The sequence below is a fragment of the Stegostoma tigrinum genome, chromosome 9, assembly GCF_030684315.1.
Source record: "Stegostoma tigrinum isolate sSteTig4 chromosome 9, sSteTig4.hap1, whole genome shotgun sequence".
Classification (NCBI taxonomy): domain Eukaryota; kingdom Metazoa; phylum Chordata; class Chondrichthyes; order Orectolobiformes; family Stegostomatidae; genus Stegostoma; species Stegostoma tigrinum.
Window position 1 is genome coordinate 21,358,551 of NC_081362.1, and position 23,137 is coordinate 21,381,687.

Consider the following 23,137-nt stretch of genomic DNA (forward strand, 5'->3'; position numbering starts at 1 on the left):
TGGGCAGAGAGGTGCCTTCTCCAGTTCTTCTCATTTTACTCGTCTGTGTCATGACTTTGGAATAACATCAGCAAGCCAGATTTGTCAGGAGGCACGTCCGATTTTTCTTTTTGATCAATTCGGCCTGCCGCTCAATAGACAATAGACGCAGGAGTAGGCCATTTGACCCTTCGAGCCAGCACCACCGTTCATTATGATCATGGCTAATCATCCACAATCAGTACCCTGTTCCTGCCTTATCCCCATATCCCTTGATTCCACTATCTTTACGAGCTCTATCTATCTCTTCCTCGAAAGTATCCAGAAACTTGGCCTCCATTGCCTTCTGGGCAGAGCATTCCATATATCCACCACTCTCTGGGTGAAGACGTTTTTCCTCAACTCTGTTCTAAGTGGCCTACCCCTTATTTTTAAGCTGTGTCCTCTGGTTCTGGACTCACCCATCAGCGGAAACATGTTTCCTGCCTCCAGAATGTCCAATCCCTTAACCTTGTACGTCTCAATCAGATCCCCTCTCATCCTTCTAAACTCGTGTATACAAGCCCAGTCGCTCCAATCTTTCAACATATGATAGTCCTGCCATTCCAGGAAGTAACCTTGTAAACGTACGCTGCATTCCCTCAATAACAAGAATGTCCTTCCTCAAATTTGGAGACCAAAACTGCACATAATACTCCAGGTGTCGTCTCACCAGGGCCCTGTACAGCTGCAGAAGGACCTCTTTGCTCCTATACTCAATTCCTCTTGTTATGAAGGCCAGCATGCCATTAGCTTTCTTCACTGCCTGCATGCTTGCTTTCATTGACTGATTTACAAGAACACCTAGATCTCGTTGTACTTGCCCTTTACCTAACTTTACTCCATTTAGATAGTATTCTGCCTTCCTGTTCTTGCCACCAAAGTGGATAACCTCATATTTCTCCACATTAAACTGCATCTGCCATGCATCCGTCCACTCACCCAGCCTGTCCAAGTCACCTTGTATTCTCATAACATCCTCCTCACATTTCACACTGCTACCCAGCTTTGTGTCATCAGCAAATTTGCTAATATTACTTTCAATGCCTTCATCTATATCATTAATGTTTATTGTAAACAGCTGCAATCCCAGCATCGAACCTTGTGGTACCCCACTGGTCACCGCCTGCCATTCCGAAAGGGACCCGTTTATCACTACTGTTTGCTTCCTGTCAGCCAACCAATTTTCAATTCAAGTCAGTATTTTGCCCCCAATACCATGTGCCCTAATTTTGCTCACTAATCTCCTATGTGGGACTTTATCAAAGGCTTTCTGAAAGTCCAGGTACACTACATCCACTGGCTCTCCCTTGTCCATCTTCATAGTAACATCCTCAAAAAATTACAGAAGATTAGTCAAGCACTATTTCCCCTTCATAAATTCATGCTGACTCTGATCTATCCTGTTACTGCTATCCAGATGAGCTATAATTTCATCTTTTATAATTGACTCCAGCATCTTTCCTACCACTGACGTCGGGCTAACCGGTCTATAATTCTCTGTTTTCTCTCTCCTTCCTTTCTTGAAAAGTGGGACAACATTAGCCACCCTCCAATCTGCAGGAACTGATCCTAAATCTGTAGAATATTGGAAAATGATTACCAATGCGTCCACAATTTCTAGAGCCACCTCCTTAAGTACCCTGGGATGCAGACCGTCAGGTCCCGGGAACTTACCAGCCTTCAGTCCTAACGGTCTATCCAGCACCATTTCCTGCCTACTATAAATTCCCTTCAGTTCATCCATTACTCTAGGTCCTTCAGCCACTATTACATCTGGGAGATTGTTTACATCTTCCCTAGTGAAGACAGATCCAAAGTACCTATTCAATTCTTCCATTTCCTTGTTCCCCGTAATAAATTCACCCATTTCTCTCTTCAAGGGCCCAATTTTAGTCTTAACCATTTTTTTTTCTTTTCACATACCTAAAAAAGCTTTTACTATCCTGCTTTATATTTTTGGCCAGTTTGCCTTTGTACCTCATTTTTTTTCCTCCGCGTATTGCCTCTTTAGTTATTGTCTGTTGCTCTTTAAGTTTCCCAGTACTCCGGCTTCCTGTTCATCTTTGCTATGTTATACGCCTTCACTTTTATCTTTATATGATCCTTAACTTCCCTCGTCAGCCATGGCTGCCCTGGCCTCCCCTTAGGATCTTTCTTCCTCTTTGGAATGAACTGATCCTGCACCCACTGCATTATATCTAGAAACACCTGCCATTTTTGTTACACTGCCATCCCTGCTAGGGTATTGCACCTTTGAACTTTGGCCAGCTCCTCCCTTATAGCTCCATAGTTCCCTTTGTTCAACTGCGATACTGACACTTCCGATTCTCCCTTCTCCCTCTCAAATTGCAGATCCCTGTTCTCTGTTTCGTCTTTCCCTTTTCAGCCCTTCTTGTTTAACCCTTTCCTTTTCATCCACTTCATGAATCTCACACTGCAGGTTTTTGATTTCACCTCATTATCGCATACGCTAATCTGTCTCCGTGCATTATTCTCCCAGCTGGCCTGTTTAGATTTATTCGTTATTTCCTCAGCTCTTTCTCCACGTGGATATTAAAGTTTTCCATTTTGTTCCCGTATTACATTTCCAAATTGCCTGTTCCACTTTTGTGCATTGATCTATATCCCAAGTTCCCACTACTGACCAAATTTCATTTCCCAATTTCTTATTTAGGCATGCCGACAGATGTCTGAACTGTTCTTCATTTTCGGGGTCATCCCGACATAACCGATGCAAAGGGGTTCCGGCACCCGACTTATTGAACGTCTGTCCCATTTTAACACTTCAACTTCTTACTTATCTCTATATACTAGTCCAGTGTTCATGGTCTCCACACCCACTTCAGGGTCCTGACCTTCGTGTGGGGGATTTCCCCTCTTAACAATCAGTCTAAGGCAGGGTCGTTGAGACAGACACTGTAGTTATTCCTTACCTTTGGTATTACATTCCAGGGACTTGAACCTTGGTATTGGAGGACTCTAACCTCTGAATTCCAGGGGTACTGTAACCTCCCTGCTGAATTAGTTTGTCAATCTGTACTGACCTGGGGACTCGAACCCCAGTCACCGAGGGACTCTAACCTCCCGGAATTAGTTTATTAGAGCCCTGGGGGCTCTAACCTCCAGGCATAGGATCAATCAGTGTACAAGATTGTGAGTTGTCTCAGGGCTCCATCAGTGCAGAGCCACATAGGAACGAGGGGCCTCACGAGTGGTAGGTTAGTGAGAGAGACCGAGGTGAATCATACCTTGTGGGCCTGTCCGTCTCTCGTGACCGACACTAGAGCGATCACTTATTCAGTCCTCCACATAAGACCTGTGTACATGTTGGAACTCTGCTCGCTGTGCCAAATGTTAGGTTTGTTTTTCAGAGACCCTCATGGACTTGATGCAAGAGCAAGACCCCTGACCTGGTTACAAAAACACAATCCTTTATTATTAAGCAAGTACAAGCTGCGGAGGATCGCTGTACACGACCCAGCACGGAGTGCTGAATGTCGTGAGCGATTCTCCTCGAACTGGGGACAGTCCCCGCTTTTATACTCTTGGAATTGGCAGATACATAAAACAATTGCTACATCTCTGAGAATAGGATACAGCTTTGATCGTCATGAAGTGTATGGTAATGATAGGATGCGATTTCATGTGGTGACAATTGCCGGCTTGATCAAAGATCACTGACCTGGCCATTTCAGCAGAAACAGGGGTAGGTGGCAGTGTGGGTGGAGCCATAAAGATTACAGAGCTTAATGCTTTTTATGTTTACAGATGTTTCATGCCCAATCCTATTCGGGCAGGAAGTTGAGACAGTGTTCACATACCCCTGTATGAGGAGAGAAGGAGCATAAAAATCCATGAGATGTTTGCCCATTAACATCTCACGTGGTGGGACATCAGTGGAGGTGTCCCTACTTCTCGTCTAGAAGACCTGGGTACAAAACCCACCTGCTCCAGAGGTGTATGATACACTCTGAACAGGTTGATTCAAAAAGTATAATTCACTTGTTCTGTGCTATCAATTAGGACTGCCTGCGGCACAGTGGTAGTGTCTCTAGCCCTGGGAAGCACAGGTTCAAGTCACACCTGCTCCAGAGGGGTGTGGTTACATGTTTGAACAGTTGATTAGAAAATAGTTTAAATTTTACAAAAAATGAAAATTCAGGAAGTACTTTGACAAAATTGGGCAAATATCCAGAGAATTAGTAGGTAAATGTAGGAATTTACTTTTATCTTAGAACAGGTCAGAGCATGACCTCTGTTATTCCTTTGGGCTTCGTAACCATTGCTTTATTGAACTGGGTTTTTTTGTGCCTTCTAGATCGTATTCTAATACAGCATAAACAGCTGAGGTAAAAGTTTCTTTTGCTAGTTGTAAGGGCATATTCAAAATGAGCTTGAGCAATCTTGATCTACTCCTAATTGAACATGGACAAAACTACCCAATTCAGCACTAATTGGCAATCTCACTGAGAGAATAAAAACCAAAGCAACAGCTGATGTTGGAAATCAATCAAAAACAGAAATTGTTGGAAAAACTAAGCAGGTCCTGCAGCATCTGTGGAGAGAAGTCAAAGTTAACATTCCGGGTCCAATGACCCTTCTTCAGAATTCACTGAGAGGATGTTGGGTAACTGGTGTGGAAATTGAAAAGATAAAACACTAGCTGCCTGCTGTTGATGACTAAAATATTGTTGAATAGGTGGGGAGGACTTTGAATTGGCTGTTCTGTAATTCACTTGGGTGTTTTTGGTTTTAACAGTTGGTACCTCAACTGTTTTGTGCTTTTGATGGCTAGTGAAGGCAGTTTCTGTTTTGAAAGTTAAAATTAATTTTAATTACCAGTAGCATTTATTATCCAACTATTGTATTACAAATTCTGTCATCAAGAAGTAGCAAGTTCTTTTTAACTGGCAGATCAATTTAAATACTGAATCATGAGCAATATAGTCATTAACAAAGACTGAGTCAGAATGTTCACATGAGCATTGTTCTTGTTTATTTGAAGATGACTCAATGGCTTTATCTTACAGTTTAAATGTTGTCTGAATTTTCTTAACTTTTTTTGGTTTTGCGCAGTGAAATAGTATCAGAAGAGATAGGGAGTCACGTATTGGCACTAATGTAGGTAGCCTAAATCCATGTTCTGCCAGCCATTGAACTGCACACGAACTGTTCTTCAGCTGGTCACAAATTGATATTAAATCGGTCATCTTGCAGGGTGGCTAGTATAGCCAAGGGTGTTTGTTTGACTTCACAGTGGAGGTATAGTTTTTGGGGAGAAATAGAGAGCTAGCTGTAGACTGGAAAATTGTTGGAGCTTATGTTGAGTGGAAGTTCTTGATTCTGACAGAGGTTATCCCATCATTTTATTGAATCTGAAGTCTACTTGTGCAACAGGGTATAGATTCATATGGCAGGAGAATCTTCAGATGAGAAACATAAGCCATCTTGACACATGATCCGTTTAGTTTGGCTTGTGAACTAGTTGGTGCTAATGGTTGCATATGCTGGTTAATGAAAAAGTAAAACGTCAAAACAATTTTTTCCTTTGAAATAGAATGTCATAGCTTGTGCAATAATAGTCTGTAAATTTTGAGGTGAACGTAATGCCGAGATGGCTTTCTCTTGCACTCTCTGTTGACACTTTTATTTTGCAGTTATTTTAGTCTGGACAAGAAAGTGTGAAGTGCAGAACTATATTGTGGCTGTTGAGAATTTTCTGGGCATTTATGAAGATTAATACTTAATTTTTTTTTCTATTTTCTCTTTAGGCTCGGAATGTCAATACTGGAGAGCTGGCAGCGATTAAAGTTATTAAGCTGGAGCCTGGTAAGTAAGCAAGCTCCATTTAGATAATGAAACTATCCCTTTAAATTGCTTCTTTCAGATTCTGAATAAGTTATATTTTCTTTGAACTTTTACTGGATAATGCATTCTTAATAAGATTGCAAACGTTTTTTATACAGTTTATTTAAACCCAAGAAACTTGAAACAATATAATGCACCAAAACAGTTGGCAAATGCAAATCTTAAATATTCATCCCCAATTTTTCAACTCTTCCTAGTGGCCCAATTCTTCAAGAATCCTAGTCATAACTGGTCTTATTTGATGTATAAACTTCATTACTGTATCAAGCAGCATATCCATAACAGTGGTCAAGACTTGGGATTGAAGTATTTAAGTCTTATCGTAAGCATGCATCATCAAGTTGACTTTTCATTTAGATTGTGGTTCATATGGCTGCTGATTTGGATGGTGATCATTGTACAATGCCTGTTGGAAAAATGCGCATAATGGACCATGTGGTCAGTAGTTCTTCCATGATATTTTCTATTATTCTTTGTTTGTCTCGATTTAAAAAAAAACTCCTTGAAAGCTCTTACTAACTCCTTGAATAGAGCCTGGAAAATAAAACTGTTTAGCAGAGACACAAATAAGATGTAAATAAATTGAACACGAACCGAGATTGGGAAAGTGTCATCTGGAATCAAAATGCAGTGGATGTCAGACACCAGGATAATTAATATGAAACTGTCAAGGTACTTATTTTAAAAAAAACCCTGCATTTCTGCAAGTTATAATTGCATAATCTGAGCAAAATCACCAACACAAAAGATCAATAAATTTTAAATACAAGCCAGTTCTCAGGATTATTAAATATTCAATTCATTTGAATCAGAGCTCTAGGTCAAAATTGAGATTGTACTATCTTGGAAGGTGTTTGAAATTGCAGTCTTGCACAGGCATTTTAAAAAAAAATCTGGTCCATATCAAAAAAAACTTACTTTACTAAGAAACTGAGTAGTGTACACAAATAAAACTATTAATTATCCAAGAGATAATGGCAACTGCAGATGCTGGAGAATCCGAGATAACACAATGTGGAGCTGGATGAACACAGCAGGCCATGCAGCCTTTTAGGAGCATATTATTAATTATTCTATTAGTTATTCAAAATTTTTTTTACCCAAGTCACTCATGAATAGATTACTCTGTGTTAGATGTTTGTTTTTCAGTCACTTTCATCTGTATTGAAAACCTTCATTAGGTTGCCAGTCTCTCACTACTTAATGGAGAGAAAAACTTTATTTCCCATCACTCTGTGAGATTACACTAGTTTAGTGAATATTTTACATTTATGATTGTAGACTTCCACGTTTTCACTAAAATCTATTTGTAAGCTAGCCAGTGTGACTTGGGACGGGTCTTGCAGTTTGCTAAATTAGGGAGTTCTTAACTCAGGTTTTTAGAACTTTTGTAGTTTTATGTTTAGTATTTAACTGTAATTTTCTGTTTAAATTCTAAATTTTGTCTAGGTTCAGATATTTTCTAATCAACCTATTCAGGTATGCTCTTATGCACCTTTTGGAGCAGTTGGGACTTGAACCTAAGCCCCCCAACCTAGTCAGCCCAACTTTGAGTGCTAGCAACTTGAATAAGGGAGTTAGGGAACAAAGTATTCCTTTTGTCCTTCTTCTGCTTTTACACCTAGGATTTTGTTCTTATTACAGGGGAAGAAGCTAGCTATTTAAAATACTAACGTCTAGTATTTTAAACTGAAATAGCGGCAGTTATGAGGGTGGGAAAGCAGGTCTAACTAAAGTTAACTTGCAAATTAGATTAAAAGATAGGTCATTGGTGATGCAGTGGCAGGCATTTAAAGGGATATTTCAGAATTTCAGTTTGGAAAATAGAAAATGTCCATTATTTATTCAAAGAAACTACAGATCTGTTAGCTTAACATCTGTGAGATGGAACATATTAAAAGCTGTTATTAAGGAAGTCATAGTTAGGCACTTGGATCAGATCAAGCTAATCGGCAAGAGTCACCATTGTTTTGTAAAAGGAAAATCTTATGCAGCCAACTTATTGGAGTTCTTTATGGAAGTACTCCCAAGTGGGATTGGCAAATGTGAACCTGTGGATATGTACAACTTGGACATCTAGTAAGTAATTAATAAGGTACCATGTCAAAGTTTATTGCAGAAGACAAGAGCTCACGGTGATGCATTTCACATTGGCATGATCAGCGATATTTTAGTACCAACCTGTTCACGCACCAGTGGAATTGGTGGGCCTTGAACCCTGGCCTCCTAGTCCAGTGGCAGGGATTGGCTACCTCTGGTAATAAGATTGACCAGCTAACAGAAAACAGGTATAAGTGGATCGTTTCTGGTTGGCAACGTGTAACAAGTGGTCTGTCACAGGGATTTGTGTTGGGGCCTCAACCTTTTAAAACTTGCGTAGTCATTCCTCTGTATCCATGAGGGCTCTGTTTCTGAGAACTCCTGCAAATGATGAAAATCACGAGGTGGAGCTTGTTAAAAATTATTTAAAAGTCGCAGCTATGTGAGTTTTGCCTGCAGATGTTGTTTATTGTTACTTAATTTGGTGCAGACAGGGAATTTGCTATTCATGATTTTGCGGGTAGAGCATTTACTGTAGATGACTTGGATGAAGGAAACAAAAATTATGTTTGCTAAGTTTGCTGACAGAGGTAGAAAGATAAGTTGAGAAAAGGACATGAGACCGCAAAGAGAAATTGATTAAGTGGGCAAAAGTTGAGCAATTGGGGTATCATGTGAGAAAATGTGGAATTTTCCATTCTACCAAGAAGAATTTTGAAAATGCGCATCTAACTGATTGCAGAGCTCTGAGGTGTGGAATCTGCATATCCTCGTGCATGATTCACAAAAGGCGAGTATGCAGGTACAGCAAGTAATCAGGAAGACCAATAAACTGTTATTCTTTATTCCAAAGAGAATTAAGTGCATAAAAATAGGGAGGTTATGCTTAAGCAATCCAGAGTGTTTGTGAGACCACGTCTAGACTCGCTAGTACTGTATTGGTCTCTCTAGAATCTAAATGTGTACAAGAAAACTTTCTTATTCATTATGTAGATGTACCTTTCTAGAGAAGGAGCAAATCTTGAACTTCTCTTGGAGGAAAAAAGGTGGGATTAGTGACTGAGAGATGCTGCTTGGCCTGCTGTGTTCACCCAGCTCCACACTTTGTTATCTTGGATTCTCCAGCATCTGCAGTTCCCATTATGACTGAGGTGTCAGTTGGGGGACCACCTTGGGGCAAGTGGATGTGAACATAGAAGGTATGGTCAGTAAGTTTGCAGATGACACCAAAATTGAAGGTGTGGTGGATAGTGAAGAAGGTTCCTTGGAGTACAGTGTGTTCATGATCAGATGGCTGATGGGCCAGTGGGCCAAAGAGATGTAGATGAATTTTAATTCGGATAAATGTGAGGTGCTGCATTTTGGAAAGGCAGATCAGGGCAGGATGTATACACTTAATCGTAAGGTCCTAGGGAGTGTTGCTGAGCAAAGAGACCTTGGAGTGCGGGTTCATACTTCCTTGAAAGTGTAGTCGCAGGTAGATAGGATAGTAAAGGCGGCATTTGGTATGCTTACCTTTATTAGTCAGTCCATTGAGTATAGGAGTTGGGTGGCCATGTTGCGGTTGTATATGATGTTGGTTTGGTCACAGTTGGAATCTGTGTGCAACTCTGGCCTCCCTGTTATAGAAAGGATGATGTGAAACTTGGAAGGGTTCAGCAAAGATATACAAGGATGTTCCCAGAGTTGGAGGTTTGAGGTATAAGGAGAGGCTGAATAAGCTGGGGCTATTTTCCCTGGAGCGTCGGAAGCTGAGGGCTGACCTTAGAGGTTTATAAAATAATGAGGGGAATGGATAGGGTAAACAAATAAGGTCTTTTCGTCATGGTAGGGGTGTCCAAAACAAAGGGCATAGGTTTAAGGTGAGAGGGGAAAGATTTATAAGGCGCCTAAGGGGCGACTTCTTTCCTCTCAGGGTGATGCTTGTATGGAATGAGCTGCCAAAGAAAGTGGTAGAGACTGGTACAGTTACAACATTTAAAAAGCATTTGGATTGGCATATGAATAGGAGGAGTTTAGAGGGATATGGGCCAGATGCTGGCAGATGGGACTAGATTTATTTAGGATACCTGGTTGGCATGGTTGAGTTCGATCAAAGGGTGCCCTACATGGCAATGACTATTCATCTCTACAAGTCTATTAGTTATGGAAAAGGATAATCCTGATATAAAAGGTAAAGTTCTAAATTGGATTAAAGCCAATTTTGATGGTATTAAACAGGGACTTTGAAAAATTGTTTTAGGGAAGATGTTGGCAGGCAAGTGGATGGTTGGGAAATGAGAGGCTTTTAAAAATGAGTTAACAAGGTTTCAGAGATTGTATGTCCTTATCAGTGTTAAGGACAAGGCTATTGGGTGTATGAAATGCTGAATAACGAGAGAAATTGAGACTATGGTCAAGCAAAAGGAGGAGGCATTTTTCAGTTATAGACTGCTGGGATCAAGTGAATCCCTAGAGGAGTAGAAAGGGCAGTAGAAGTATACTCAACGGAAATCAGGAGGGCAAAAAGGAGACACAGCTTTGTCAAATAGGGTTAAGGAGAATACAAAGAGATTCTAAATAAACATGAAGGGCAAAAGAGTAACTAGGGAGAAAATAGGGTCCCTTAAAGGTCAATGTGGCTGTCTGTCTGGAACCACGGGACTTGGGTAAAATACTAAGTGAATATTTTGTGTCAGTATTTACTGTGGAGAAGGACATGATACCCAGGGAACTTGGGGGAATAAATAGTGATGTCTTGAAGAGAGCTCATATCACAGAAGAGGAGGTGCTGGAGCGCTTAAAACACAAAAAACTAGATAAATCCCTGGGACCTGATCATGTGCATCCCAGAAGTTTGTGCAAAGCTAGGAAAGAGATCACTGGGCCCCTTGCTGAGATATTTGTATCAACAGCCATGGGTGAGGTGTCGGGAGACTGGAGGTTGGCTAATGTGGTGCCATTGTTTAAGAAAGACTGTAAGGAAAAGCCAGGGAACCAGACGTCCGTGGTGGGTAAGCTGTTGGAGGAGATTCTCTGGGACGGGATTTACATGTATTTGGAAAGGACAGACTGGTTAAGGATAGTCAACTAACTTTATTTATGGGAAGTCATTTCTTACCAACTCGATTGTGTTTTGAAGAGGTTTCAAAGAAGGTTGATGAAGGCAGAACGGTAGACATTATCTGTGTGGACTTCATCAAAGTGTGTGACAGGGTTCTGCATGGCAGACTGGTTAGTAAGATTAACCACATGGAATCTGGGGGAGTTAGCCAATTGGATACAAAATTGGCTTGAAGTCAGGTGACAGAGGGTGGTGGTAGAGGGTTGTTTTTCGCACTTGGGGCCTGTGACCTGTGGTGTGTTGCAATGCTCGGTGCTGGGTCTACTGTTTTTTGTCATTTGTATAAAATGATTTGCATATTAATATAGGAGACGTGATTAGTAAGTTTGTAGATGACCCCAAAATAGCTGGCGTGGTGGACAGTGAAGAAGGTTACCTCAGAGTACAACAAACCTTCATCTTTTGGGCCAATGGGCCAAGGAGTTGCTGGTCAAGTTTAATTTGGATAAATGTGACATGTTGCATTTTGATAAGGCAAACCGTGTTGGATTTGTACGATTAATGGTAGGTCTCTAGGGACTGTTGCTGTACAAACAGACTTAGAGGTGTAGGTGCCATAGGGTTATTTCCTTGAAAATGAAGTCATGGGTAAACAGGGTGGTGAAGGCGGCATTTGGCACATTTGCCTCTGTTCATCATTGCACTGAGTATAGAAGTTGGGATGTCACCTGTGGCTATAAAGGACATTGGTGAGGCCACTTTTGGAATACTGTTCAATTCTGGTCACCTTGCTTATAAGGAAGATGTTAAACTTGAAAGGATTCAGGAAAGATTTACTGTTGCCAGGATTGGAGTGTGAGAGCTACAGGGAGAGACTGACTAGGCTGTTGCTTTGTTCCCAGAGAGTCTGATGCTGAGGGATGACCTCAGAGGCTTATAAAATCGAGAGGCATGGATAGAGTGAATATAGTGAAGGTCTTTTTCCCAGGGCAGTGGAACTCTAAACTAGAGGGCATAGGCTTAAGTTGAGAGGAGAAAGATTTAAAAGGGACCTGACATGTAGAGGACGATGTGTGTATGGAATGAGCTGCCAGAGAAGGTGGTGAAGGCAGGTACAATTACAACATTTAAAAAGCATCTGAATAGGAAGGGTTTAGAGGCATATGGGCCAAATGCTGGCAAATGGGACTAATCAGTTTGGGATATCTGGTTGGCTTGGATGAGTTGGACCGAAGGGTCTGAATCTGTACTGTGACTCAATAAGTGGGTACTTTGCTTTTTTGAATGCCCTGTGTATAAGTACAATTTGTTGCATGAATAAGGTAATGTCAATGAAGTGTTTTTTTTTAAACACCTGTTTATGTAGTTCTTTGAATTTGAGTTTTAACTTGAAAAAGTGTCTGTGCTGATGTCAGCATTTTCTCATTCTGCCTCACTACCAACCCTTAGCAGCGATTTCTTCTGCGATTCTTACAAAGACTGTGACAATTTGTGTGTTACACAGTTGAAATTAATTTTACTGTGTAGTTCCTGTGGACTTAAACTTCATAATAGTGCAGAAATCAGAATTAAATCCCTCATCCTAGATTCCATAATCTTAGAAAAGCTATATTAATGGCCACCAAAGTCTGTCCAGTAGCTGTAACCTGCTAATATTTTGGGATCTTGGAGGGCTCGTCAGCCAAATGCTAGTGGAAGGATCCCAGAAAAATTTGTACCTTGGAGAATAGTTTGAACAGTGAAAGGAATCAAAATTAATTCCAGAGAACTGTGGCATACAAGGTTTGATCCCAGAAAGTGGAGTAAATAAACTCTCAATTGGGCAGAAGTCAGAGGAGGACTGGATTTATGGTAGACTTGACAAACGATAGTTAAAAGGCAATAGTGTTTGCTTTGTTTATTTTATCATATAAAAGATTTTGTTTTCATTTAAAAGTATGAAATTTTGTGACGGTTATTTCCATTCTTCACTTAGAGACATTTTACATGTTAATGTTCTTCATGGGGATTGTAACCTTCTAAGTGCATCTTTTGTTTGCCTCATGTTAGGGTGATCAAACAGCAATGTAAAGCCATTGGAATTATTCAGAAAATGATTTCCAGTGTCATTCTTAACCCTGGTTGCCGTAGTTGTAAAAATGATAATAGGATCACTCAAACAGACTTTATCAACTCAGTGGAATCTTGCAAAAGAACAGTGTTTACACTTTACCACTTGTAGACAGAACTCGGCAGGTACCAGCTCGGGAACTTCTAAGGAACTAACTGATTGATTGAAGATTTAGGAGTAATCCAGTGCATATCACATCTGCATGACACATCAACTCTAATGATTGGTAAACTTTGAATTTTGATGTAAAGACTGATGATCCGTGAGATATTTTGCATTTTCCATCGGTTTTGTACTTTGCTTGGAAAACTGATTGATTGCAAAATTTACCATAATTCCAATTTTGTCATGACAAAGAAATTTATTTTAAATAAGCACATTGACCTTTTTGAAAAGAAATTTTAATTAGGGCACAGCAACAGTAGTACAGAGTCTGGTCAGCACTTTTAAGGAATAATGTATTTCAACTGGAGAAATTGCACAGAAGATTCATAAGGATATTGCTGGGAAGGGAGATTTTTGGATGAGAGGAATGGTTGGAATTGCTGAGCTTCCTTTTGAACAGAGGAAGTTGAGGGTAGATGTAGTTGAGGTGTTTAAAATTAGAAGAAGCCTCGGCAGTGTAAACAGGAAGAACCCGTTTCTTTTATCAGAGAGAGGTGCCAGTAGGCGGAGGCATAGATTTAAATTGATTGGTAGGAGGATTAGAGGAGGGTTGTAATGTTAGATGTAGAGTTAGCACTTAATCCAAAGACGACTACAGAACATATCTTAAAAAAATCAATTGCTTGTGAACAAGCACTTTGCAGTTCAGAAGAATTTTGAAGACTCGCTTTGAATTGTAAATTTACAGCATGTGTTTCCATGAATGATGCAGCATAATGTCAGGATTGAGAAAGCTGTGAGCAATTGCTCAAAGTCTTTGTAAACTGTTTATGGATTCTAACATTGCTGGTGCCCATCTTGATGGCTGACCTTTTCTGCACTGGTTTCATAGACTTCTAATTAATAGTTGTTCTAGGTTACTTGAATCATTTAATCTTTTAGTGTCTCAGCATTAAGCTTTTTCTCCTTCAACCTTCAATGGTACAAACTAGTTCACACTTGTCTTTATCAAAAGAGACAAACAAAACTTAGTTATGCAAGTTTTTGACATTTGATTGCAGGTGTGATTCAGTACTCTGATCATTTCTGTGTTACTTCACAGTCTTGTGTCTTAATTTGTGTTTGTAGTCTCAAGTTGTCTGGGCATTGGCAATATTAGTTTAAAAGTAGAATGAACATTTCACAGTATTTTAAAGACTAATGTTCCTCATGCTGGCTTTCTCTGTGATGCACTGGTTGGGTGGAGGCAGTGTGTGGGGAGTAGTTGAGCCTCTGAGTTGGTGGCTCAGATAGGATGCTGCACTTCTTGTTTTCTTGGTTAATGAACCACTGTCCCGCTCTCTCCCTCCCTAGAAGAGGATGATGATGCCTTTGCTCATTGTTCTGATATGCTGCTGGCCAAAAGCATAATCCTTTTAGCAACAATGGGCTAATCCCATTCCACTGACTTCAAATACAAACAGGCAGGAAGACAATCGCTGATAACAAAGTGTGAAGCTGGATGAACACAGCAGGCCAAGCAGCATCTCGGGAGCACAAAAGCTGATGTTTCGGGCCTGGACCCTTCATCAGAGAATCACTTCTGAGTTTTACTCATCCTGAAGAATTTGATGCTGTATCAGCTTGTCCAGAGTTAGCAGTTTGTCTACATTCTTTTGTGTACTGTCATTTAAGATCTTTGTAGTAGAGGACAGAAAGGACTGACAGTCCGTGATGTTTGTGGACTTCATGTTCTACTGTAACAGTGTTATCAGACTGTCTACTCCCTTCAGGCTGCTGATCACCCAGCAGACTGCATGTATTTTTGGTTGAAGAAAAACAGTCACATCTCCTCCCACTCCACTTAATGGTCTCTGGACTGGAGGGTAACCTTGGACCTTTTGCTTCCAAGGCAAAAAAATGTGGTTTTCTAATTCTTCATCCCTTTCAGACGCTGTTTAACTTTGATCCTATTAACTGTAACACCAATGAATTCTGCATGCTTTTCTGGAATCTGGACGTTTTTGTACTTGTCTCTCTCGTGTCTGGTGAGCAGTTTAAGATTGCAGAACTTGTTGATATTCACCTAGATTGCTTTTTAATACAGTGGAATGGGCATAATTCTCCAACATTTTGATAATCCCTCTTAAATTCCTCATTTTGAGGCTAGTATTTTAATATCAAAGCTTCCATGCTCCCCTGATATCCTTCTGGTCCTCGTGTAAGTGACACTTGGTCAGTAGAAGGCACTGGCCTCTGGCTTAGTGTTGGTCATTCTGCCCAAAACAGATATAGGTCATTTATCCTGGAGTGGATAGAACTGTTTGAACTTGACCAGTTGTGTGCACCATCTTTAGATCTGCTGAAGACGCTGTGCAGCTTGATGTCTTTTACTGTTTCTATCAGTAATCTGGACGTAACTTCCAAATAGTTGTTAATGCTGCCAGATCACCTAGTTGCATCAGTGATGCAGTTGAATGATTGGCCAGGTCCATACCAGCAGTGAGAGCGGTGAGAAAACAGCAGCTGTCCTTTAGTGTCAGAATGTATATGTTGAGGAACCAGAGAATATTTTCTTAGCTTGCATCTGCTAAGGGAGCTGGCTGTTAATCACCACCTCACCTTCAGAGATGGTGACGTTACCTTACTGCAACAGAATGTCCAGGGCAGATAAATGGCAATTGTTTCCTCCTGGCCAGATATTTTGTGCCCTGGCAGAATCACCAGTTTGCTTTGACTTTCAGCGGGATGACCCAAGGTCAAAACAAATCATTTAATGACCTTTGCACTGTGCATATTGAGGCACCTTTTTAAAGCTATTCAAATTACGTAATATCATCTAAACATCTCACCGAGTTCCGATTCTTGGGTGTGTTCCTGTGTTTATGAACTGTTGAATTCTTTTAAGGTGAGATTCCAATCTTACTTTTTCCAGCAGATTTCTTGTTGCTCATGTTGGCTTCTTCCTGAATGGTGCTTTTGTTGCATTGTACGCCGAGCCAAGTATTTTACTGGATATGACTTTCCTGGGTTAGTGTGCACTTATTGTGTTGCTGCCTCTATTGTCGCAGGGTGGGTTGTTCTTTCATCTCTATTAATGCTTTGTCAGTTTTTCTTTTGGCCATCACTTTTGTTGCCCATCCTCATCTTATCAGGGCCAAATACTTTTTGTAGTTATTCTGTTGATATAAGTAGTTATTTTCTAAATAGCCTGCTCAGATGTTATCACTCACCTCTGGATAAAGTGAGACTTGAGCTGAGGTTTCCTGTTCCATAGGTAGGATCTCTGCTGCTGCACCATAACAGCGCTAACTGTTGATATCATATTCCAAGGAATGATTCCTTTGCTGTCACCCAGTGGTAGTTCTGTGCAACTGCACACTGTCTTGTAACTGATTCAGTGCTTAAGTGATAGAACTTCTACAGTTAAAAGACTCCTCACTGCAGCATCTACAAATGTAGAGGTTGGATAAGGGATAACTCCTATTTGTGTGCTGTGGCTCATCTTTTCAATATCTCTTTCGACCCCTTTAACTTACATTCAGACAGTTAGCCACGATGAGAGCTGTGGCAATTTGGGTAAATTCTGGGTGCATGTAAGAAACTTCTAGTTTAGAAAGTAAAGGGTGCTGATTGAGGAGTTATATTGTGGTGGGAGATGGTACTGTGCCCACTGGTTTGGGGGTTGGAACCAGGTCTGTTTCCTAACTTTCAAGAATGTTGCACTTCGACGTACTTACTCCAACACTATCATATGTAATTATGTCAGAAGTTGCAGTTAGATGAAGTATTAATTGGACAAGACTAAAGTAGCTGAAAGTTAATGTAGTTATAGGGAAAAGTTGGTCTTAGCTTTATCATTCTCTGCATTTTCGAACAAGGGTGTATCATTCCTCCGTGTCCAGGCAGGTTTGAAAAGTTGTGGAAGGGTCTTCTGTTTATCAGAGTTATTGGATTGATACCTGGAATGAGTGGGTTGTCTTAAGACTTGCTTTCACTGGAGCTTTGAAGAGAGAGGTGACTTGAAATGAATAAGATCCTGAATGGCCTTGACAATTTTGATGTGCGAAGAATGCAAACTCTTATAGGTCAGTTCAGAACCACAGGTAACGGTTTTAAAATTAGACCTTCCCTTTCAGAATAGAGATGAGAATGGTTTTCTGAGGATTATGTGCCCCTTGAACAGTTTTTGCCTCAGATGGTAGTGGAAGTGGGTCATTGAATATTTATAAGACTGAAGTGGGTAGATTCTTGTTGGACAGGGGATTTTAGGGTAAATGGAAATGTGGAAATCAAAGTACAAATGAATTAATGGTGTTGAATGGTGGAACAATCTCGTGGGGCTGAGTGGTCTACTTTGCTTCTATTTTGTTTTCTTTAGTCAGCTCTTAATTGAAATCCATTTCTCATGCAGAATTTACCTGCTTGATTTGGTTTTCTTGGCAGTTTGGAAAGGTCTATTCTTAGTACTGTTTTTTTGAGGGGCTTGGCCAAATGTTCTGTGACATTGCAAAATGCCGCATTAGATTGACTATGATTGCTTCGATGTATAAACCAGACAAGCTGAGAGAGCTAGATCTGTTTATAGATCCTGCTTCAGTGGACCAAAAACAAAGTAGCAACAACATTGAATTGTGCAATGATGCAAACCATTCACTGACCAAAAATTTGTTGGGAATGTTGAGTGATCAACTACTTATCCCTGAGGTATGATAAACATTTAAATCTGTCAGACTGTCTGAATACCTTCAAGAAATGAAGCAAACACATAACAACTGAGTATCTCAAACACAATTCAGACTTAATTCTCTTTCCTCTCCCCGTGGATATGCGGATGAAAATATAAATGTCAGCAATGTTTGTCAGTTCGTTTGTGTGAAAGTAACAATAGAAATGAAGCCTTTTCATTCCACTTATGAAGTGTATAATATTTGAGAGGGAAAATGAAATGAAATTAGCTACTTGATGCCTATAAAAGGTTAGCTGGGATTCTAGAATTCCAAATATGACACAGGATTATGGGGAAATGAGGGGTGAATGTGATAACGAATTATACGGTCAGTAATCCCAACAAATAATATTGCTTTTGAAATAGTAGGTAATCGAAAGATTTGCCATTTCATTTTTTTCCCTTGATTTACTATGTCCAAAGATGCTATCAAATGGAAACTAATCCATGTTTAAAATTATGTAGAATCCTGAAATGAGAGTTTTAGATTGTCAGCCTTTATTTTTGTTCGGAAGAAATTGAGAATGAATAAATACTTTCAGGATACTTTGTTCAAGCATTAAATATTCTTTTCCAAGGGCTCTTTTGAGTTTTTCTTGAAAGCTTTATGTTGATTTTCAGGAGCTTTCTTTCATTCTTGTTAACTAATTTATTGGGTGATACAGTCGTTTATCAGCAGTGTTTTCAGTGTTTGCATTAATATATGGGGTATTTTGGACCTATGTAAAAGTGGAATTGGAATTCAACAAGTTATCCCCCATTTCAGTTACCATCACTCCATTAAACTTAAAGCCACACCACACAAGGAAAACACTCATTTCTTGGACACCACAGTATTTAAATTAGAACATGACAACAGATGTAAGCTAGCAACAAACATTTTAAATCATTTAAAAACGGAGTAAACAAAAGTAGATGTTAAATGTTAATTCATTTATTGCAGCAGCCAGGTCAAGTATCATTTCTGGAGAGATAGACAAATTCATGTTTCACGTGTGGCTGTTTATCAGTGTTTTTTGTTTTGTTTTTGAGTAGCTACTAAAGCATCCATTGCACCTTAGGACTGATGTGAAGGCATTAAAGGGTGCAGGAAAGATATTGGCGAATGGTTCAAGGGATGAGGCAATTCAGTTGGTTAGTTTGATTGGCTAAGTTAAGACTATTCTCTTTTGAAATGTGAAGATTTAAGAAGTGATTGGAGGGAAGTGTTCAAAATCATGAAGGGTCTGGACAGAATATGTGTTGGAAAAACTGTCACCAGCAGCAGATGGATGAAGAACCAAAGATCGCAGATCTAAGATAACTGACGTTGAAGCAATGGTGATACAAGGTAAAAACTTTTTCACGTAGCAAGTGGTTAGGATCTGGAACATACTGTGAGATTGTGGTGGAGGCGGATTTGAAAGGGATCCTAGAATAGAATCCCTACAGTGTGGAAACAGGCCCTTTAGCCCAACAAGTCCACACCGACACTTGGAGCATCCCACCTAATCTACACTTCCCTGAACACTATGGGCAATTTAGCACAGCCAGTCCACCTAGCCTGCATATCTTTGGACTCCAGGAGGAAACTGGCGCACCCGGAGGAAACCCACACAGACATGGGGTGAATGTGCCAACTCCACACAGTCACCCGAAGATGGAATTGAACCCAGGTCCCTGGCACTGTGAGGCAACAGTGCTAACCACTGAGCCACCATGCCGTTGTTATCTGAGAGGATGGAATGCACAAGGCTACAGTGCGCTGTTAAGGAATGTCTCAAATGAATTGCTCCTTTATTGAGCCATCCCGAACACGACTGGCGAAATAGCCACCCTCTATGCTGTAACTATTCCATATTTCTGTTTTCTGTCTAAAATGTGTTTTACCTTTTTGGTAACTCTTGCTGCTGTGAATGTTGATTTGTCCAAGTCGATTTGTCTATATGTTATTTATCTAAAATGTTCCCTCTGTATAGGTGAAGACTTTGCCATTGTACAGCAGGAGATCATTATGATGAAAGACTGTAAACACTCAAACATAGTTGCATATTTTGGCAGTTATCTCAGGTATGTATAGTAAGTATAATGGCATACTTATTTCACTTTGTTTCTTGCTATTGTTTTTGTAATGGCTGCCTTTGAGGGATTACGCTGTATTATGCATATGCTCGTACCTGCATTTACTAACGTTTTTAATGATTAAATAGAACAGAAATCTTTGCCTTTTCAATGTGTCAGGCACATTTTGATGACTAGTTGTATACAGTTGAGCTTGCAGACAGTTCTATTGCAGTTGTTGTTTCCCTTTTGTGTGCATGTCCTTTACCTTTATGTAAAATATTTTAATGTAATAAATACCCCAGAGTACCGATCAAAATCAACCTACCTAAATAGAATCAGGAAAAAAGATAGAGATTTGATTAATGAACAGGAAGCAGAAAGTAGATATAAACAAGGCATTTTTCAAGTTGGTCAGCTGTAACTAGTGGAACGCTGCAAAGAATAGTGTTGGAGCCTTGGCTGTTTACAATCTGCATTAATAACTTCCAGGGGTCAGAGTGTAATGTATCTAAGCTTTCAGGTGATACAAAGCTAGATAGAATATACTGCAAACAGATATAATTAAGTGACAAGTTAGCGGATGGAGTAAACTGTGTGGAAATATGCAAAAATGCACAGTTATTTGCTTTGGTTGCAGAAAATATTCTGCTTTTCCATTTTTAATAAGCATAAAATTTCTAACTGGTGATGTTCAATGAATTTTAGATGCATTCCTATGAGGAATGCAGAAAGTTAGCATACAAGTGCAGTCATCAATTAGGAAGGCAAATTGCACGTTAGCCTTTATTGCAAGGGCATTGAAGTGTAAGAATATAGAAGCCATAGCACAATTGTGTGGGCATTGGTAAAACCATACCGAGAGAACGGTTTGCCCTGCATATTTAAGGACAGTGTTGTGAATATCACATTCATGCATTCTATTATATAACAGTTAGTTTTAGAAATTTAAATTTAGATGTGGAAATTTGAATAAATGCAATTAAAGCAACCTTGAAGTCCATTATCGTTAATGGTTAGGATCACGTTGACTTCAGAGTCAGCAGCAAAAAGGCAAGAATATGAAATAGCAGGTCTTTCTTAGCTGGAGATCTGGCAACAGAAAGTTTGCTATGCTTGCTGTAAGGTGTTCAATTGAAATATTTTTCACCGGCACAGTGGCTCAGTGGATAGCACTGCTGTCTCATAGCACCAGGGACAGGCGTTCGATTCCAACCTTGGGCGACTGTCTGTGTGGAGTTTGCACATTCTCCCTGTGTCTGAGTGGGTTTTCTCTGGGTGCTCCAGTTTTCTCCCACAGTCCAAAGATGTGCAGGATAGCTGTTAAATTGCCCATAGTGTTCAGGGATGTTTAGCTTAGGTGGATTAGACATGGGAAATGCAGGAATAGGGAATTGGGTCTGGGTGGGACGCTCTTTGGAGGGGCAGTGTGGACTTGTTGAGCTGACTGGCCTGTTTCCACACTGGAGGGATTCTATGATTCTATGGTTTCGCTTTGATTCTATGGTTTTGTTGGAGCTAAATTGATTTAAAAGCATTCATTAAAACCAAAAGCATTTAAAACAGTTAATTTGATCAAAAAAATTGCAAATCAGAGATAATTGTGTGTAAGTGTAAATTTGACAATAGCACAAGCAGGCTGTGTTGTAAGGGATAATGGGAACTGCAGATGCTGGAGAATCCAGGATAATAAAATGTGAGGCTGGATGAACACAGCAGGCCCAGCAGCATCTCAGGAGCCTCTGATGAAGGGTCTAGGCCTGAAACGTCAGCTTTTGTGCTCCTGAGATGCTGCTGGGCCTGCTGTGTTCATCCAGCCTCACATTTTATTATCTTGTGTTGTAAGGGAGATGGGTGGACTTTAAGGCTGTTTGATTTCAATTTATATGTATTTGCATGTACCAGGAACATATTTAGAAGTAGGACAGCCATAAATGCCATCAGTAATAACTGGTATACTTGAAGCAAATTTATCAGAGATCACAGCAGCAATTAGTACTTTTTAATGTAGTAAGATGAAATTCCCTAGAATATAGGAACACAAAGCATATGGCACTGAATACATGAGATATTGTGTCAGATAACTAAAAGCTTGGTTGGAGAGTTCGCTTTAAGAGTGTATTAAAGGAAGAATACATTGGAGAGAGGTCAGGGGTATTTTGTAGTTTTACAGGCTTCTGTGAAGTGTTGGTGGTGATGAATGTTGTGGCTCTGGCAGTGATTATAGATACATAGGTGACTTTGAAAATGAGAATGAGAATTTTCAAATGGCTTTATTGCTCGGTTCCAGGAACTCTGACCGAAGACGTGGTAGGTGGATTTGTGTCCAAAATACCTAAATTTTGGATGACCTAACGTTTACAGAATGTAGAATGTGGGAAACCAGAAGCGTGTTTGTATAGCCAAGGATAGGTAACAAAGACATTGATGAGAATTTCTGCAGCTGTTGATTGAAACAGGAGAAATTGAGCAATGTTATGGAACTGGAAATAGGGAATCTTCAAGATGGTGTAAATATGTGCCTAGAAGGTCATGATTGGGTCAGCTATGACTCCATTTGTTATGAGGATTCCATCATAAACTAAAGTAATTGGTGCTACCTTGGATTAAGAAATTTTGGTAATTATAACCATCATCTGCTTTAGTATTGTGTTTGTCTTTCTATATATGCTTTTAACAACCCAGCTCACCCCAGATATTCAATTCAGTTTTACATAAATAAAAATTGACAAATTTGCAACTCAAATATGCATAATTTTGCTTGTTTAAAGTATGCAATATGGTTTCAAGGAAAGTTATAGAGTCATACAGCGCAGAAATAGGCCCTTCAGTCCAACTTGTATGTGCCGATCGGATATCCCAATCTGACCTAATCCCATTTTCTTGCATTTTTCCCATATCCCTCTAAACCCTTCCGATTCATACACCTATCCAAATGCCTTCTAAATATTGCAATTGAACCTGCTTCTACCACCTTGTCTGGTAGCATCACCCCTCAAAAAAAAAAGTTTAAAGTCTCCTGAGGAGCACTAGCAAGTTCATCCATAAGGATATTGGTCCCCTTCCAATTCAGGTGGAAACTGTGTCCTCCTTTCAGATCATTTCTACCCTGAAGATATCCCAATAGTCCAAAAATAGTCTTTGCCCCCTACACCAGCTCGTCAGTCATATGTTCATCTGCTCTATCCTCCTATATCTACTG

The 23,137-nt window shown here is 40.0% G+C and overlaps 1 protein-coding gene across 12 annotated transcripts in view; it reads left to right on the forward strand.

The window, feature by feature from the left end:
- Window positions 1-23,137, forward strand: part of map4k3a (mitogen-activated protein kinase kinase kinase kinase 3a) — a 229,454-nt gene that overhangs the window by 60,224 nt on the left and 146,093 nt on the right. For all 12 annotated transcript variants that reach the window (XM_048536080.2, XM_048536081.2, XM_059648405.1 and 9 more), the window contains exons 2-3: window positions 5,793-5,850; window positions 19,854-19,944. In XM_048536080.2, the coding sequence (XP_048392037.1) occupies window positions 5,793-5,850; window positions 19,854-19,944 (149 nt within the window). The remainder of the gene's footprint in view (window positions 1-5,792; window positions 5,851-19,853; window positions 19,945-23,137) is intronic.